The sequence below is a fragment of the Macaca thibetana genome, chromosome 8 (assembly GCF_024542745.1).
Source record: "Macaca thibetana thibetana isolate TM-01 chromosome 8, ASM2454274v1, whole genome shotgun sequence".
NCBI lineage: Eukaryota > Metazoa > Chordata > Mammalia > Primates > Cercopithecidae > Macaca > Macaca thibetana.
In genome coordinates, this window is record NC_065585.1 from 20,401,547 (window position 1) to 20,422,113 (window position 20,567).

Here is a 20,567-nt window from a genome sequence, read left to right on the forward strand (position 1 = left end):
CTAACAACTCAAAAGTGTATGTGTGAGGTTCTGCCAAACTCATTTACAAGATTACAGGAACTGAGCACATTCTAAACTGATTCCTGAGCCAATACATGTATATAGAATCCAGGAAACATATCGCAGACCTGCAAAGGAAGAGAACATACACAGATTGTTCCCTGCATGATTGGAATTGGGTGTTCTGTTAATGTAGTAATCAGATGTCTGTCGCAGTGTGACTTACTGATATCTTTGATTTGTCGCAGGGGAGCTATCCAGTTTGGGAAGATTTCATAAACAAAGCAGGAAAGCTGCAGTCCCAGCTTCGGTAAGTAGAAGCATGTGTTCTACAGGAAAAGGACAACATCCTCAGACAAGGATGGAGTGGGACAGACCAAAATGCAGATTGATTAGGGTTGATTCAGGAAGTGCTACAGATAGGGAAGCATGCGGTGGGTTCTGATTGGAGCATGATCACCTGTAGCCATATATCCTGGGCCCTGATTCCCATATGTAAAATGGGACTCATTCATGTCTGCTTTGCCTCCTTCCATAGGAATTTTGAGAGTCAAATGAGGTAAGTACTGTATGTAAGGTAGCAACAGGTAACATTTCTGTGTTGCTCGCTATGTGCCAGGCATTTGTTAACTTGTTTAAATCTCATAACCCCATGAGGTACATGCTATTATTATCCCCATTTTACTGATGAGGAAACTGAGGCACAGGAAAGTTAAATAACTTATCCATCACATCACTAGTAAATGGCAGAGCAAGGATTTGGCTCTCTGGCTTGAGTCCATGTTCTCCTCCATTCTGCTTACTGCCTCTCCACATACAGAGTTTAACACCTTGTGTTGGTTTTTTTTAACTCCACATTAGAATTTAAAACTGGTGTGGTGGCTCATGCCTGTAATCCCAGCACTTTGGGAGACTGAGGTAGGCGGGTCACGAGGTCAGGAGTTCGAGACCAGACTGGCCAACATGGCAAAATCCCATCTCTACTAAAAATACAAAAATTAGCTGGGCATGGTGACGGGTGCATGTAATCCCAGCTACTTGGGAGGCTGAAGCAGGAAAATCGCTTGAACCTGGGAGGCGGAGGTTGCAGTGAACCGAGATCATGCCATTGCACTGCAGCCTGGGCGACAAGAGCAAGACTCCGTCTAAAATAAAATAAAATAACAAAATAAAATAAAACCTTGTGTTGACTATTGTATAATTCCATTTACATGAAACATCTATCAAAAGCATATCTATAGAGTGATGTCAATCAGTGGTTGCCTGGGGACAGGGTGAAGAAGGAGAGTGACAAGTGGGTAAGATGGATCTTTTGGGTTGGTGGAAATGTTCTATAATTGGATTGTGGTAATGGTTGAACAACTCCAAATTTACTAAAAATCATTGACTCATACCCTGAAAAAGGGTGTATTTTATGGTATGTAAATTATGCCTCCGTAAAGCTGCCTAAACAGGATCCAGTGCTGAGCTCTAAGGGGCTGTGATCGCCTAGTCTCGTGCTTGTTCACGTATCATGTGACATGAGATAGAAAATATGTCGGCATCTTCTTGTTAAAGCTCTACCCTTTTAAATCATTGTGGTGAAGGGATGCAATTACACTTAGTGGGTGCTTCATGAAGGACAGGACATTTTAAAAAGGAATTATTTTGATGGTCCTGGTTCACGGCATTTAGGCGATGACATTGGCTGGTTTGGATGGAGGAAGATAAAGGTTCAGAGAGAGCAGGCCAGGCAGGGGTTTTCCAGGATGAATAGCCATGTGGACGACAGAGAGGTGGGAGGGGGTGATGTGATGCTCTCGGGCCTTTGCCTGTGGACACCAGGGGTCACTGCCCAGAGTGTTAGCCATAGGACTGGAGGGTCCATGGCGCCCTATAGACTAAAGAACTCGGGAAGGGTGCGTCTTTTTTCTTTTATTCCTTCAGTTTTGTTTGGGGCCTGGGATTTCTATCCATGAACTGGAGCCTCAGACGGACAATGAACTTGGAATACCGCACCTTCCCCAGTTGTCAAGTCCTGTACTTAAGCCCTGTTTAAGCGCTTGTAATTACTTTCTGCTGGATCAGATACCACCTCCCCTGCTCAGGATTCAGGGCTCCTCACCTGAGTCCTTCACCAGCCTCACCTTATTTAGCTGTATCTACTCCCACCTCCATGTCTGCCATGATTACCATTTATTTTAGGTAACTTCATCTCCATCCTGTGGGAGGTCTCCTCCTGTAGTAATACAGTAAAACATTTAAATATATTTCCCTCTACTTTTTTAAGATTCAGCCTCATTTAACTGTCTGGCAGGCTTTCAGGGTAGACCAAGAAAATTGTTGTCTTCCCCTTTTGTCAGTAAGGATCTTGAAGCTTAAAGTAATGAACGGATCAGCTGTCTTAAACATATTAAGTAAAATTTAAAGTAATCTTAACTTATCCCTATTGGTGCAGGATACATTTTATATTATTAAACAATATTTTGTCCTGAAGGCAGGGACCGTTTCTTTATTATTTTGTTAAACTAATAGTACAGGACTGAGAGCAATATAGAGGCCTCATGCACATGGTTTAATTTTGTGTATTAGAGAAAGGATGAAGTTTAGATCGCAGAAGAGGCATAGACGCCTTGGTATATTTAAGCTGAATCACTCCCTTGTGTTTCTGTTGGTTACAAGTTTGCCCCATCAGAGAGGGCCAAGATGTCTTGTGACTATGTCAGACAGTGAAATATGACTGCCATTTAAAAGCCTCGAAATTGATCACCATCCTAATTTTCAGTGGAGCCCTGGTGACCGTGTAATACACAAGATACCTCTACAGCTGGTTCATTAAATTTGGATGATTGGCGTTGAGTTGGATGAGAATAAATCCAGCCATTGTGTCAGATATTAATTGTAAATCAGAACCAGCTATTTATAAATCCCAAGATGTTTGATAAAGCTAATTTTTCCAGGGTTTGTGTTTGATGTCAACTCTTTAAAAAATATGCTTCAAAGTGGTTTTCTGTATGTGTATGTCATTATTTTTAAAAATGTTGAGCAGAATGTTTTCTTGCTCTACTGGAAAATAACAGGCCTCATTCTGAAGTTTGGCTCTAAGGGACTGTTGCCTAGATTTTCCCAGGATCTACTTCCAGCACCTTCCAGGAACCTTTTGTTTCAAAGCTACTGTTGCTGATGTTTAAAGGCCATTCCTTTCCCTTTTTCTTTCTTTTTTCTTTTTCTTTTTGAGAGAGGGTATTGCTGTGTCACCTAGGCTGGAGTACAGTGGTGCAGCCATGGCTCACTGCACCCTTGATCTCCTGGATTCAAGTGGTCATCCCGCCTCAGCCTCCTGAGTAGCTGGGACTACAGACATGCACCACTGTGCCTGGCTAATTTAAAAACACTTTTTTTTTTTTTTTGTAGAGATGGAGTCTTAGTATGTTGCCCAGGCTGGTCTTAAACTCCTGAGCTCAAGTGATCCTCCCACCTCAGCTTTCCAAAGTGCTGGGATTACAGGCATGAGCCACTACAGCTGGTTTCATTTTTCTCTATTTTGAAATCTTCCCTTTCAAGTCCTTATTGTTATTCTTCCTTCAGCAACTTTGCATTGTTAGGAACACTCAATAAAGACTGGAGTTATATAAGAAATACTTGAAAACTAATACTTAGTTACAAGTTTGATTGTAAAGTCCTTGAATTCAAGTTCTAGGACTTGTTTGTGTGGAAGCCATGGCCCTGGCTTGGAGTGTTGACTACACTGAATGGTGCCTTAGATCATGACTCTTGGAACCAGTAGACCACAGAGGGCTCAGAGCATCTTGTGTCCAAAAAAATATGAAGAGCCCAGAATAATTTCTAGGACATAAATGACTATAGTACCTTCTCCTCATTCTTAACTTGTAGGAATTTGGCAGATTCGGTTGAAACAGTAGTATCTCAGTTTCATTATAACCAGGATCTAGGGAGAAAAGTCACACTGCCAGGATCTTGTTTTATAGTGAGTCAAGCCTAAGCCTGTGAGTCATGAGGCTGGGATACTTGGCCCAGCTCTGGTATGAACTAGGGCTGTGTTTGTGGCCTTGTATTTGTGGCCTCCATTTTCCTATTCCTAAAAACGAACTGTTTGAACTACATGATCTGTCTTCCAGATTCCTTCCCCCAACTGATGTGTATATGTATATATTGCTTTCCTACTCCAAAATTAATTTCACCTCTACCGCTTCTATTTTTTAATGTTTTATTTTTTCTTTTAGGTAGAAATGCCTGTTTTCCTCCTGTAGAAAATTTTGCCTGGTGATAGGTTTTTTTGTTTGTTTGTTTGTTTTTTGAGACAGAGTCTTGCTCTGTCACCTAGGCTGGAGTGCAGTGTCGTGATCTCGGCTCACTGCAACCTCTGCCTCCTGGGCTCAAGTGATTCTCCTGCCTCAGCCTCCCAAGTAGCTGGGATTATAGGTGCGTGCCACCATGCCTGGCTAATTTTTTGTATTTTTAGTAGACACGGGGTTTCACCATCTTGGCTAGGTTGGTCTTGAACTCCTGATCTCAAGTGATCCACCTCCCTCAGCCTCCCAAAGTGCCAGGAATACAGGGGTGAGCCACCACGCCTGGCCCTGGTAATGGTTTTATATACAGTCAGATGAAATGGAATGGGAAGGGCTACTAGCGTTTAGCACCAAATGAACTGGATGTTATTCGAGTGGAGTACTTGGGAAAAAGTGGGTTCAACAAGCCAATGATTGTCCATGCTCAGTTGAGTTATTTCTGGAGGAAGGTTACATGTACTCCTTAGAGGTTTTAGGCCTTGAGCAGTAATGAATTTGCTAGGGAGAGACATTCCTCATGCTTTTGTTATCTGTTTGCATTTTAGGACAACAGTAGTAGCAGCAGCTGCCTTCTTGGACGCCTTTCAGAAAGTGGCTGACATGGCCACCAACACACGTGGTAAGCAGATGGAGGCTGACTCCCAGCGTTAACTGCATTCAGCACGTGATTTCTTTCCCTTGGGTGGCTGCACAAGAAGATGCAGCTTAAGTTATCAGAGCTGAGCTGACTCGTATTTTCCCATTTTTTAAAACTCTGTGGGATTCCATATATTAGAAGTTGCAACTAGTTTTCCGGATAATAAAGCACATGTGAAGAAGAATGAAAAAGGAAGAAAGTGAACCACCGTTTCTGCACGAGTTGGCTTGATGGATTTTTTGATCACTTTAATGATGTGCTGGTTGTGGAAGCTTGAGCCGTGCCTTTGGTTGCAATTTGCGTTTTCCTCCTTCCATGGGTTTTCCTTGTTTGCTCGTGGAATGGGAAGCAGTATGAATGATTGGATAGACCATTTTTCTGAGTTTCCATAAAATGAGGAACCCTTTTAAAATAAGGATCTCATTGCGTTGTATCTATTTATGTGTCCCTCACATTTGACTGCAAACCTGTTGAGATAGAGACTATGACTTACTCACGTCTGAAACCCCAAAACATAGTGCCTAGAGCATAGGAGATGTTTACAGTGTGTTTATTAAATCAATGAAAAAAATTTAATGGCTTTAGCAAGTACTGAATCATATAAAGGTTATTTATAACATGTGAAAAGTATAAAAAGAAAATGAATGCCCTGTATGCCGGACCATCTTTAGAAATGCAACATTATGGTTGGGTGCAGTGGCTCATGCCTGTAATCCCAGCACTTTGGGAGGCCGAGGCAAGAGGTCCAAGGTAGATCACTTGAGGTCAGGAGTTCGAGACTAACCTGGCCAACATGGCGAAACCCCATCTCTACTAAAAATACAAAAATTAGCACTCCAGCCTGGGCAACAGTGAGACTCTGTCTCAAAAAAAAAAGAAAAGAAAAGAAATGCATGCAACATGACCAGTAACAGACGGTTCCCCTATTCAAAGGGAGGAGTGTGCTTTCCTTTTCCTTGCAATGCAGCTACTCTCTCCTGCCTCTTACTTTGCGTTGTCTTTCTGGGTCTCCTTGTTGCACCGGCAGCTATAGGCCTGTTCTTTTCATTGTCGTGGTGACATTGGTAAATTTGGGTTGTAGGAGCAAGTGTTGGGGACTGCTCCCAGGCACATGAAAGTTTCTCCGAACCACCTTCAGTGCAGTGATACTCATTTATCACAGGTGCTTAATTAAATATTTGAATGAATTTGCAGCAAGAACGCTTCTCATTCATTGAACAAACTCCTTTTATTTCAGGCACTGTCATGGGACCACAAGAAGCAATATGACTCTCCTTGTCCTGGAGGGGCTTACAATTGAGTGGGGAAAATGAGATGTATAAATAAAGAATTTCAGCATAGAAATAATATGTTTGGTATGGTAATAGTTGTAGAACAAAGTGCTAGGGGAATATAGAAGAGTGAGCAGTTCACTCAGGGAGTTAACAGGGTTTTACAACGTTCCCTTGGAGAATGCAGCAGATAAATTAGAACCATGGTTTCCTCATCCAGTATGTCAACTTGGTGTGGATCTTATCCAGTATCTTTTTAAAAGTCCTTTAACAAAATTCCATAGCTTATGTGTGTCTGTTATAGAAACTTGAGAAAATACAGCCGTAAAGAGGAACTTAATATGCAAACCATTGCAGGGTTAATAGTATTGCATTTTATATTTTCTTCTACTTCAGCAGTGTGTGGAACTGGACTTGCCAGCCATATTGATATCTTTCTGTAATAGCCATTAGAATAGGTTTTTTTTTTTTTTTAATTTTTTTTTCCGGCAGAATCTCACTCTGCCTCTCAGGCTGAAATGCAGTGGTGCAGTCTTGGCTCACTGCAACCTCCACCTCCCCAGATTCAAGCAATTCTCCTGCCTCGACCTCCTGTGTAGCTGGGATTACAGGCATGTGCCACCATGCCCAACTAATTTTTGTATTTTTAGTAGAGATGGGGTTTCACCATGTTAGCCAGGCTAGTCTCCAACTCCTGACTTCAAGTGATCTGCCCACCTCGGCCTCCCATAGTGCTGGGATTACAGGCGTGAGCCACCGTGCCTGGCCCAGAATATGTCTTTTTTTAAGAAAGCTGCTCTACTGTTTTAAGGAACTTAGATATCTGGCATTGCATGTTTGAGGCTCTGTGATAATAATGTTTTTATATTTTAATGTTTAATTCTTGGATGGATCCTATAGATGGACTGGAAAGAGATCCCCAGATTGTCCATAAGTTCCTGTAGTGGGAACCTGGGATTTTGAAGATGCTGCTCCCAGAATGGTTCCTGGCGGGGCACTGCAGGGTCTGGAAATTGTCATCTTTGAAGGGAAGGAAAACAGCCATTATTTGTGCACAAAGAAACCAAAGAGCCTCACTGCAGAAGTGATGGGGGTAGAGTAGTAGTTTGGAGGGTGATGTATTTCACCAAAGGCAAATAATCTCATAGTGAACAAACCCGTGCTTTGACATTTTTTTTTTTTTTTTTTTTTTTTTGAGGCAGAATCTTGCTCTTGTCACCTAGGCTGGAATGCAGTGGCGTGATGTTGGCTCACTGCAACTTCTGCCTCTCGGGTTCTTGTGATTCTCCTGCCTCAGCCTCCCAAATAGCTGGGATTACAGGTGCCCACCATCATGCCTTGCTAATTTTTGTATTTTTAGTAGAGACAGGGTTTCGTCATGTTGGCCAGACTGGTCTCGAACTCCTGACCTTGTGATCCACCTGCCTCGGCCTCCCAAAGTACTAGGATTACAGGCGTGAGCCACCACACCCGGTTGCTTTGACATATTTTTAGACCATTGGATTTCAGATCATTTTTAGTGATGCCAGATACTTTCTGTTTAAAATCCATATGTACTACTATTTTCATTGAATGTGGGAGTGTGAGAACTCTCAAATGACCTAAAAGTATATGGGTGATAGAAAGAAGGTATATTTTACAGAGATAAGAGAAACTTGAATATCCTTCTTAATAAGTATCAGAAGTGACTTCTATTCATTTTTGCTTAAAAATTTTAAAAATAGAACATTCTCTTTAGTTTAAAAAATTGAAATAAGTAGGCTGGGTGTGGTGACTCACACCTGTAATCCCAGCATTTGGGAGGCTGAGGCGGGTGGATTACCTGAGGGCAGGAGTTCAAGACCACCCTGACCAACATGGTGAAATCCTGTCTCTACTAAAAATATAAAAATTAGCCAGACATAGGGGCGGGCACCTTTAATCCCAGCTACTCGAGAGGCTGAGGCAGGAGAATCACTTGAACTCAGGAGGTGGAGGTTGCAGTGAGCCGAGATTGTACCACTGCACTCCAGCCTGGGCGACAGAGCAAGACTCTGTGTCCAAAAGAAAAAAAAAAAATTGAAGTAAGTGTGTAAAGTAAAATCTACCCTCCCCACCTCCCCGCCCCTCCCGGGAGTTGGGTTTAGTGTCATTTACAGATGTTTTTGCATATATAAACATGCCTGGGAGAAAAAAACCCAAAAAACTAGTTTTCCACAACATGTGGAATGACACATGGAATAAAATATACCTGTGTGACCTTTTTCAGAAGGTAGCCCCTGACAAACATTGTTCCTGTGCTTTTTACAGCATAGTATATTATAGTTACCTTTCCAGTACCTATAGATCCACCTGATTCTTTCTAGCGGCCAAATGGAATTTCTGAATATAGCACTGTCTGAATATAGCACAGCTGAATCATTATTCTATTGATAGATATTTAGGTTATCTCCAGGTATTTGCTACTACAAGGTCTGCTGCAATTAATGCCCAAGTATATATCCTTTTGGAGTCCTACAAGTGATCTATTTTTAATGATGTATGGATCACCAGGGAAATGATAATCTGTAAAAAGCGCTTCAAGCTGTTTTGGTCAGCAGCAAATAGATTTGGGCTTAGGGTTGGTGTAGGCGGTGACTCTAACAGAGTGTGTGATTCGATATCTACCCTCTCCAGAAAGAGTATCCTTGGTTCACTCCCTTGCTTAGCACCTTTACATGTATTTTTTTTTTTTTTAAGTCTCTCTTGATGGAAGTGGTAGGAGGGAATTACAATTATTATTAAGTACATCTCTTCTGGGCAAGTGCCCAGAATTTCAAGCAAGCAGGTTGCTGTGGTTTCCAAAATATTAGCGTCTCATATTGTTTCCAAAAGGAAACAGCTTTGAGTGGTCTTTGTCCTTTATAGGAAATCTTTTGCACTAGCTATTAATAAAATTTACTTAGGAAAAACTTTGCAAACTAGTCACTATAAGAGCAAAATCAATCTAGTCATTATGTACCTATTGTTCAACAGAATGTGGAAATATGTTAGAACTTAATGGCTTTCATTATTTTTTAAATGAAAGTGTGTAAGTGGATATTATAATGTGTGTATTTGTGTTAATAATTAAACTATAATGGAATTCCAATTATTAGCACTAGGCAGAGTTCCATATTTTGTTGATTTTAGACTCTGGATGAATATACAATTTGTTTTAAATATGAAAGTACCATTTTCTGTATTATTGGACACAAAAAATTGGTTTCTAGGTATCTGGTAGACATGGAACCCAAGGCTTTGTGGAGCAGAGTCTCTGCTTCCTTCACATCCATAATGGACCAGCATGTGGCTCTCACAGGAGCTGAGAATGTTTGAGCTGAGTGGCATGCATTTGTCTGGGCTACTTAAAAAAATAAGAAAAGGAAAATTAAGGAAATTAAGAAACAGATGATAAATACCTACCACATAGGCTATGGTGAGAATAAAAAGACTTAATACACATAAACCACTCAGAACAGAGCCCAGCCCATGGTACACATTCAATAAAGGCTAGCTATCCTGATTTTCAGTCTTAAAATCATGCCTACTTTTTAGGGTAACAACTTAAAGAATCTGGACATTAAAGATGATCTAGTCTGCCCGGATCCATTTCCTTCCTTCTGAGAATCTGAAACGTCCTCCTCAGGCATTGGATGTATTATCATCTAAACTTTCCTGAGATGGTTGTTCAAAACCATAAAAGTAATTACAGAGGCACACGGAGGCAGCTGAAAAGGAGAGTCACACAGCACTGCTCTTCAAAGGCCCTTGCTGACACAAGCAGATGGCACACTGGCCAGGATGGGCCAGTGCTGACTCAGAGGGAGTGTATCATCCACTCCGTACTCCGCGCAAGTCCCTGATGTGTCAGGCCACAGGCTTACAGGTGTTCAAATTTCATTCCCCATTTTGATCCTGAATGCGTTAAAAAAAAAAATCTGTGTAGCACAAAAAATAATCTATGTAGTTGAAATAACAAAAGTCTATATGCAGTAGTAAGAGTAACCACTAGCTTGGGATCTGGGATGCGTAGGTTTGACTTTGTGCCTTTGCAGCTATGTGATCTTGAGTAAATATTTCCTTTCTCTGGGCTTCCATTTTCCCACCTATAAAGGGTCTAGGAGACTAGATGATCACAAGTACTTTTTTTTTTGGCTCTAATATTCTATGGTTTTAAATCTTGCCTTGGTGCTCATTAACTATGAATGAAGTTGGACAGTGTAAATTTCCTTTTCTATATTATCTTTAGAGCTTCCAATTTTTGCTCTGACGACAAAGGAAGTAGAGGAAGCAAGATTAAGCCAAAGATAATGGAGAGAGAAGGTTAGAAGAGAAAAAGGGAAAAGTACAGATGGGCATTTGGGTTGAGGCCTCTTCTCAGACTTGAGTGTGTGCAGGAGGAAGGCAGGTGGACACTGGACCTTCTAGGACAGGCATCGAAGGGTGGACCAACAGACATGTGCTTTAGTCAGTGAGTCTGGATCACTGAGGTTGATGAAGAAAATTGCTGACGGCTCAGTTCTTACAAATGTGTTACACGTTTGCAGTACAGATTTTGGTAAATGCCATGGTCTCCAGATCTGGCATTAGGCATCACAGATACTCAAGAAGTTCACTTTAAGGGACAGATTTCAGGGCCCTGTCACTCCTATGGAATCAGAATAACTAGGTGAGCCCCCAGAATCTCCAATTTTGAAAAGCTTTCCAGGAGATGTTGCTCTCCAGTGAGGTATGTTTGTGCTGTCCTGTAAAGCCTCTTGCCATCTTGCCGTAACGCACCTGTCCAATGGCGTCTCCCTGCCCATGGCCGGCCACTGCACCCAGGAAGAACTGCTCACTGTTTGCTGAAACCCTTAAAACCCTTGATCCCTATCTGCTGGCACATGTGCATTCCAGGCCCAGAATGCCCTTTCCAGCCCTCCCCCTCTTAACCCTGTTTGTATGCATGAGGATCTGCTGCGGATCTTCCAGGGGTTTAAGAGCTGTATCACTTGTGAGACCTTTGTCTCCCTTCAGGAAGTAAACTGGGTCCTTGCTCAGGGCCTCAGGGGACATGCTGGGGTTAGAGGGGTCCCCTAGCTGTGCTGTCACTACCTTCCCCACCAGATTGCAAATACCTCCAACAGGGCCTGCTCCTTTCTGAGGAACTCACATTCCCAGATGCTGAGTATCTGGCCTTCAGCAGGCTGCAGACCCATCTGCTGAATGAATGACTGTGCACAAACAGCAGCTTCCACTTTCATGCAGCCCTCATGGATCCTGGTGGGAAGCCCGTCAGCTCTTGGGCAAGGGACCGTTGGGATGGGGTCTTGGCAGGATTCCTCCCTGGAGTTCAGAATTTGAATCTTGGTGACCCCTCCCTGAGGTCAAGTCTCTGGTGCAAGGGACAGCTAGGTAGAAGGCACCCACCCTGCTTCAAGGATAGAGTGGAGGAGGGGAGGGAATCTTGCCTCTGAGGGGAGAAGGTGCTGGGTTATTTGGGTTCTCAGCTGGGTTGTTTCCTGGCTCCAGCCAGACTGCTCTTGTTTGCTCCTGAGTTTTATTTTAACCAGATTGTTTAATTGAGACTTCACTAGCCTTTAACTTCTGGATTGACTTTGGTGTTCAAGCCCAGAACTCTTTCATGTAATTAGAGTCTTAGTATTTCTACCTAGCAAACTTTTTTTTTTTAAAAAAAGATTGATAAATAATAATCTACATGTTATGGGGGTACATATGATACTTTGATAAATTCATATAATGTGTAAAGTTCAAATCATTTGAGAGGCCGAGGTGGATGGATCACTTGATGTCAGGAGTTTGAGACCAGCCTGGCCAACATGGCGAAATCCTGGCTCTACTAAAAGTACAAAAAAAATTAGCTGAGCTTGCTGGAGGGCCTTTAATTCCAGCTACTTGGGAGGCTGAGGCATGACAATCACTTGAACTCAGGAGGCGGAGGCTGCAATGAGCTGAGATCATGCCTCTGCACTCCAGCCTGGGTAATGGAGCGAGACTTTGTCTCAAAAAAAAAAAAAAAATCAAATCAGGGTAATTGGGGTATCTATCACCTGAAATATCTGTCTTCTTATTGCTACCTAGCAAACTCTTTAGCCTCAAATTGAAAACAATTTTTTTCAAATTAAAAACATCATATAAAAGGCCCTTCTTGCAGGTCTGGAACTGAAAATTCTTTGGATATTACCATAAAGGAATGTAGTCAAATTTCTTCATTTGATTAAAAATAAAAAGGCATATCAGCTGGGCACGGTGCCTCACGCCTGTAATCCCAGCACTTTGGGAGACCGAGACGAGTGGATCACGAGGTCAGGAGTTCGAGACCAGCCTGGCGAATATGGTGAAACCTCATCTCTACTAAAAATACAAAAATTAGCTGGGCATGGTGGCAGGCACCTGTAGTCCCAGCTACTTGGGAGGCTGAGGCAGGAGAATTGCTTGAAACCTGGGAGGCGGAGGTTGCAGTGAGCCAAGATCGCACTGCTCTATTCCAGCCTGGGCGACAGAGCAAGACTCGGTCTCAAAAAAAAAAATAAAAAATTCTAGAAACTATCTAAACTGTATATATATGTGTGTGTGTTTGTGTACACATATGCATGTATGTGTATCCATATACTTTTTATATTGAACACTTTTTATAATCTCAGTCTTACGTAAAATACAAATAAAATCTATAAAAATGGTTGATATTTATAATAATAGGCAACATAGCTAAAAACTGTGGTTATTATATAAGCGTAGCTTCAAGATAAATTTCCCAGCTCCTGAGCCTTCTATACACAGATTTTAGAGCTGCCATTGCCTTAGCAGGAGGTGATGTAAAAAGTATTGTTTTAAATGGATTCGTAAATGTACATTCTGCTTTAGGTTTCATCATTTTGATGTTTTGCCACTTCAATTTGTCTTGCGTCATTTTAATTTGTTAGCACAATATATTTAGTCATATACATCTGCGATGAATAAAACATCTTTTTAAAAATGGCCCAGGCATGTGAAGTTAGTCTTACCATTTTCCATTTTTAAAGCTGTCATTTTTTGGAGTATGCTTTCTATGAAACTTCAGTCTTTGTATTGAGCCTAGGACAGTAGAGTGTCATGCATTTTTAGCATTTTTACAACTCACACTATACATAAGGACTGGAAATAACAAATGAATCTGTATATTTATACAGAGTGTTTTTATTTTATAAATTTTAAAAAATACCTTGTTTTTGATGTTTTTCAGTTGATGGAGTTACAGTTGCTTATGTGTTTGATTATTTTGATGGGCAAGTACATATATTTAGGAGATTTGTAACCGTGAACCTAGCATTACCGCTGATAAAACGAATCCCTCCTTTCTAATCCCATCGATCTTTTCTTGATGTAAGAACTGATGCCTGACGACAGCACTGTTCCCCATTTGACAAGTGGCCTTTTATTATTGATCTTTGGTTGGGTAGCAACAGTTGCCGGAGAGAATTGTTCATTGTGGTCAACCAGTGTTCCTGCCTCAGTAGTGATTTGCTTTTAACCGTGTCTTCCTGGAATGACACTTGAAAGGGCAGTCATCATGTGTTAGCCCAGAATGAACTCACCGGAATCCCACATTTACCAGAACATATCCTGGATCCCCAGGGCAGGATGTCACCAGAATTCTATAATCCTCCAGCAGGGATAGTGAGGGATATCAAAATTCCACACCCAAGCATGCATGTCTGTCCTGCTCAGGATTATCTTATCCCTAACAGAGAGAAATTCTTGCCCCATTCAGTGGGGTTTTCCCATTAGGCTTTAGTGTATTACCCCAGATGATACTTGAATTACGTCTGGATGCGTGTATGCTGTTCTCTGTCTAACCTCAGCAGCCTTCACCAATGCTGGTGAATTATGTGGTGGTGGTGGTGGCGGTGGTGGTGGCGGTGGCGGCGGTAACAGCGGCAGTGGGGAGGAAGGTCCAAGGTTGGAGAGGATGTGTGTTTTTATGGGTGACTGAGTTGATTTGTGTGCAGCATGGTTATTTGTGTTGTTAGGCAGTTTACATAATAAAGTGGTTTACTCAGCATTTTCCCTCTTCCAGCTAACAGAGCCACCGTGCGTTTTGTATACAAGCACTGACAATTCTCCTCTCCTCTCCTCCCCCACCTCTTTCCATCCTAGTTCTTACCTTTGCTTCCCATAGATTGGCTTTTTGTTTTGGCTTAATAACTAATACCCCACCCCATCCCCACTGCCACACACACACACACACCTTGTAGTCACTTTTGGTAAAGCATTAGCATTCATGAAAGAATGCAGTTATTTTAGTTCATGCAGATGAAGCAAAGAATTTTTTTTTTTTTTTTTTTTTTTTTGAGATGGAGTTTCACTCTTGTTGCCCAGGCTGGAGTGCAATGGCACGATCTCAGCTCTCAGCTCACTGCAACCTCCACCTCCCGGGTTCAAGCAACTCTCCTGCCTCATCCTCCCGAGCAGCTGGTATTACAGGCATGTGCCACCTTGCCCAGCTAATTTTTGTGTTTCTAGTAGAGACGGGGTTTCTCCATGTTGGTCAGGCTGGTCTCAAACTCCCGACCTCAGGTGATCCGCCCACCTTGGCCTCCCAAAGTGCTGGGATTACAGGCGTGAGCCAGCATGCCCGGCCAATTTTTTTTTTTTAATGTTCTCTTGTGACGAATCATTTGCCATAGAGCTACGAACTTGGTTTGGTCTGCTCTGCCCATCTTAGATAAAAATAACCATGTGGAATGTAAATGTGAACTTGAAGACACTTGAAGTTGTCAAACTAGTATTTTTCTAGGACTGATCTGTTCAGTCAGACCACATAGATTGCCTCCTCTGTGCTCCCTCTGAAAAAGTCTCAGCTAGAAAACACGCACAAGATGTGAAAGCTACTTGGAACTAAAATTTTCACTTTAACCTGCGCTTGTGTCCTCCGCTGTAGGAAAAGTGTTGTTACTGGCAAATAACTCAAGGAACAGTTATAGAATACTAAGAAGGTCTTCTGTCACCGAGAATTTGGCAGTGAATCTTCCTGACTCATTTTAAATAAATTTGATTTGTACACACTTGAAGAAAGCTTAAAGTGAGAACTACTTGGAAGTGGTTTTTTTTTTTTTTTTTTAAAGTAACTATCTGGCCTTTCATTTTTAAGAAGATACAGGATTTATTTTTCTTCTGCTCATGTACTATCTAGTGCAACCTTTTCATTTTTACTAGGGACACTGAGTCTCAGTGAAGCCTCTTGTCCGAGCTTACCCAGCTAGGAAGAAGGAGAGTGGGGATTGTAGCGTGATTTCCCTTGAAAACCACCTAAGCAGTTGTTAGCTCTGCCTTCTGGGTTTCATGGTGAGGGGAGTTCAAGGAGGACATGGCACAGGTTGTGAAAAAAATCTCTGTTCTGTGCTCTCAGCCGGTGATTGTTTACAGACATTTTGGTTTGCTTGTTTGTTAATAAGAAACCCGTGGTCATCTGGTTTCCAAAGCAGCTGTCTGCTTCCATTCTGGGTCTTCGTTTCTCTGTGGAACATATTTTTGTTTTCTGTTAGCTCTTTGGAAGCGGGGAGGCTATTTTTGCTTGTATTTTAATCATTTGTTTCATTTGACATAAGCTTCTTAACTGTAAGAATAATGAGGCTTCAATTCATCTACATTGCCTTCAGTTCATCTGCATGCACACATACACACGTACACACACATATACACATACACACAATATACACACAACACACATGTACACACAACACACACAACATACACACATAGACATGTACACATATGTATACATACACATCATACACGTACACACATACATATACACACACATGCACACACACAAGATACATACAACACACATGTACACATACACACAACATACACATATAGACATGTACACATACACACATACACATGTTCACAATATATACACATATACACACAAAACATACACAACGTACACATACACATATATACACACAACGTACACTTATGCACATACACACGCACACATGTACGCACACACAAATACACATTTTTTGATTCCCAAATGTTTACAATTGCCATGGAACTCCTATTTCTAGTAAAAGACACTGCTGTGGTAATCTGCAGCATTTCCTGCTGTGTGTGCTAGGGCCCAGGGACCTCGGTTACCATGGAAACTAATATCCAGCCGCCCGGGTGGTACTTCCCTTTAGAGCCGCATTTGAGCGCATTTCACAGTTCAATACAATGCTGCTTATTCCTGCCTTTAAAATCAGGAAAGAGGGCAAAGCTGATTGATTACAAGTAAAATGAAAAAGTACTGTTTCTGCTAAGACAGAAAGGGACCTTTAGTACGTGCCCTTTTAATGTGATTGTCAGAAGTAGGACAGTGCACAGTGTCTCAAAGATGGCCAAAGGATCTGATACAATACAAAAGAATTGTGGAGGCGACAGTAAACGTTCTTCTTCCTGTGCTGCTGATCCACAGGCTTCTGTTTGAGAATGACTGGCCTGCGAGGCTGACAAGGGCATTCATCTGCTGGCTCTGGTGGCGTCCATTTGGTTCACCAGAAGGGCTTGAGGGCAGACAAAAGACCTTGAGCTCTCTGCGTGTGCCAGTCATCCTGTGTTTCCTGACCCCTGTCTCTCTCAGAACCCACTCACAGAACCAGATCCGAGAGCCTGGGAGAGCTTGCCCGGATTTCAGCCTTTGAGTTGCCACTTAAGCACGTGATTGCCATCTGTGCTTGCTTAAAGGCGGATGCTGATTAGGAGAGTGATACTTCATTTGGATAATACGATTTAAGCCCAAGTGCAAGATGTGTTGCTTGTGCTGGAACTGCAGGAAATATGAGCCATGGAAACGCACCACCCAACCTCCTGTAGTGGTCCAGGTGGTCCTGCCGGTCACTGTCCACAGTATGTCTGTGTGGGAGACGACAGTGATCCCAAGCCTTGGTTTCCATGCAGGTATATGGACTCCTGCTTAATGAGATTGGAGGATAGTAATTGCCTCCACCCTTATTTAGATGATGCCCATCGCTCTGGCTTTGTGTTTTCAAATGTGTTTGGAGAAAGCGAGTGCCGGGAGAGTGTGCTATTTGGAGAGCTCAGTCCAGCCTCGGTCTTGAGCATCAACTGTGGGTCCTCTGCTATTGGGGCTCTCGACTCACCCGCCAGCTGCCTTATCTCAGGTTGAGGAAGGGAGTGGGAGCCCCATTTGCAAATGAGGCAACTCTTGGTGACTTGAAGTCACCTGGTTAAAATGGCACACAACTTCGAAGCTGCATGCCATTTTAACCAAGTGTGCCAGACACTCGTTTCTGGAGTGTGTATCTCGTCTGTGTGAGGCTCCGGTCCCACATTCTTCCCACCTCAGGGATCAGTTTATGGAAACACCTCAGCATTGACACCAGGGCTTCTCAATCTGTGATTTGGGGCTGGATAAATATTAGTCGTGAGGGGCATGCTGTGCATTGTAGGTTGCTTAGCAGCATTCTCAGCCTCTACCCCCTCTCAGTTGTGAAATCCAAAAATGTGTATTGAGATCGGCCCTGGTTGAGAACCACCAAGCTAGACCTATTTGGGTTTTGTTGGGCAATTTAATGAAACTATGGCTATGCCTTTTTTGAGGCAGTTGTAACCAGCTTGGTTCATTGAAGCTAGGTTTTAAATCATTCATAACTAAGTTATAATGTTAGGAACTGGACAGTCCATGCATTGTTTCATCTGAAAAATGACTACTCTGCCAAGTTGCACGTATACAACTCTATAAAGAGTCCACATCTTACTAAAAAAAAGACCGCTTCCTTTTTACCAGAAGGTCATTTCCCGGAGTGAAAATATGCAGGTCTTTTGTTGTTGTTTTCAGAAGATTAATTCAAATAAGAATAGGAATGGGGTGAACAGAGCGCTTGAGTTCCCATTTGTGTCGCGCTGCCTGCGTGATGGAGAGAGGGCTCAGCGAGGTGGAGCCGGATCGGGAGGCGGCTGCAGGCCCCCTCTGCCTGCTCACAGCTGTGTGGCCCTGGGTGGGTCAGGACAGCCGGACACACCTCAGTTTTGTTGTCTGTGAGATGACAGTCAGGTCTGCTGCACCTGCTTGTCAGGGTGATGGTGGAGTCAAATGAGGTCGTAGTTGTGAAAGCATTTGATAAATTGTAAAGCCCAGGCAGCTGTGATGAGAGGTCGCAGTGCTCTTGTGACTCGGGACTTCAGGGGTCCCTGGCCACCTTCCGACTGCTGGCTCCTTGGTCACTTAGAGACGCGGCGTTCACTTGGGTTCCACCTTCGCCCCGCGTGGCCTGTCCCCTCCCGCTTGTCTGTCTCCAACTTCTGCCGCTGTTTGGGATCCAGTTCAGTCCCTGTTTTCTCCTGAATGACTTCTGGCATTTTAAAATTATTTTTTATAATTATTATTTTAAACAAATATTTTAAGTGTGATGTATGATTATAATGATTGTTAGTTTATTGTATGGTTTGTGATTAGATTTGGGGGATGAATGGTGTCTTGAATGAATGTGGGGTTTTTGGCTGTTTCCCCAGTACATGCCCCATGTGTATTGAATATGTCATCCTCCCCTGCGTCACGCACACTCGGAATGGCCTCTCCCTTCCCTCACCTGCAGGCTCTGACTTACCCTCCAAGGTTATCTCAGGCGGTCTCTCCTCCAGGACGCCTTTCCTCCTTGAGGGGCTTGGGAGCCCCCGAGAGCTCTGCTCAGAATCTGGGCTTTGCTGTTGTATCCCTGTACGGTATGTTAACTGTTCCCTGGTCTGGAGATTCTCCCACCTTGGCCTCCCAAAGTGCTGGGATTGCAGGTGCGGGTCACTGCATCCGGGCTCCTTTCTTTTATTTTTTTCTCATTGAGGTGAAATTCATGTAACATAAAACTAACCATTTTTAAGTGAACAGTTAGTGACATTTTGGACATTTTTGCAGTGCTGTGTAACACCACCCCATCTAATTCCAAAACGTTTTCAAACCATTCCAAAACCATGAAAGAAAGCCCTGTACCAGGATGATGCAAAGGTTCTGGAGATGGAGGTGGTCATGGTTACACAACAATGTGAATATATTTAATGCCACTGGATTGTGTATTTAGAAATGGTTAATTAAAATAGTGAATTTCTTGTTTTATATTTATTTATTTACTATGAGAAAAACACACAAAATCTCATACTCATTAAGTAGTTACTCCCTGTCCCCACCCTTCCCAGCCTCTGGCACTGTTTTGTGTTTTATTGTTATAGCTTTAGCCCCTAACATAGTAGGGGCCAAATAAATCTTCTTTGAATGAATGGAATGAGTTTCTACTTGAACGCACATTTATCTATCTAATGGCTATGTGACGGGCACAGTTATCTTTAAGGACATTTCTTTGAGATGTTTCACTAGCGTTTATTTAAGGGATTTTCTACTTATCTCCCAGCATCTCCATAGACATACCTCTTAAGCAAAAGCTAACTTTGTAGCTTATCTGCACCCCTCTTCATTATCTTTAGTTGACATTTGGAGCCAGTGATGGAACCCGGTGCTATCTGTGTGGCACACTCACAAACAAAGTGTTATTAAATCTCTCAAATACATGTAGCAGGTCAAATATATGCGTTTTCTTAGGATGTTGAAGTTTTCGATTACTGCTGCTTTTATGAGGGAGAAGGAAAATCTACCCATCCTTTTAGAAATGAACGTTCTAATCTCATTGCTTCCTTGAAACATGGCCGCCTTGTCGTTACTTCTTTTCTTTATGCTTGCAACTCACAAAATCTTGTTCTTTTCTGTTGCTCTATAATTTATAAAACTGTATTGCAGTTGGCTTGGATAGAATTTACTTAAGCATAGTTGAGCCTTTAGATTTTCCTTCTGGCATGGACAAAAGCGTCATTAATTATGAATATGAATTCCTTTGCAAAATGACAAGATTGAACATTTCCTCATGCCAGTAACCCAGCTGTCTCATTCTGATGAGCAACAAAGACTTTTTAGAGATTGTTTTTAATGGCCGTGGTATCAGATACTAAAAAATAAGAAACTAAAAGGAATGCAAAGTAGCTTACAGTTCATTTGTCTAGAAAAAAAGAAATAACGAAAGGTTCTTGCTATCCTGTGGCTGTCTTTACTCTGATGGTACATTTGCAATCTCCAAGTTTTGGACGTGGCTGCAGACCAAATGGTTGTGCTGCTCTGCTGTTGTCCGAGGGAGGATTCTGTTTGTTCAGATGATCAGTATTTAAGAATCCTATGGCCCAGGTCACTTTTTCGCTCTCCTTGGTTTGATAATGGTAATGGGAGTGGCGTCAGAGCCCCCACCACGTGTGGGTACCGGCTTGTTATGGCCTCACCACCATCCACTTGGTAACTTATCGACACTGGAAGAGGCTGCAACTGGGCTCCGATTCCAGAGCCTT

At 42.4% G+C, this 20,567-nt stretch overlaps 2 protein-coding genes across 5 annotated transcripts in view; both read left to right on the forward strand.

Moving 5' to 3' along the window:
* Positions 1 to 20,567, forward strand: part of MTSS1 (MTSS I-BAR domain containing 1) — a 184,128-nt gene that overhangs the window by 25,736 nt on the left and 137,825 nt on the right. For all 4 annotated transcript variants that reach the window (XM_050801694.1, XM_050801696.1, XM_050801695.1 and 1 more), the window contains exons 2-3: positions 249 to 310; positions 4,838 to 4,911. In XM_050801694.1, the coding sequence (XP_050657651.1) occupies positions 249 to 310; positions 4,838 to 4,911 (136 nt within the window). The remainder of the gene's footprint in view (positions 1 to 248; positions 311 to 4,837; positions 4,912 to 20,567) is intronic.
* TATDN1 (TatD DNase domain containing 1) overlaps positions 1 to 20,567 on the forward strand; it is a 233,945-nt gene that overhangs the window by 16,162 nt on the left and 197,216 nt on the right. The window lies entirely within an intron of this gene.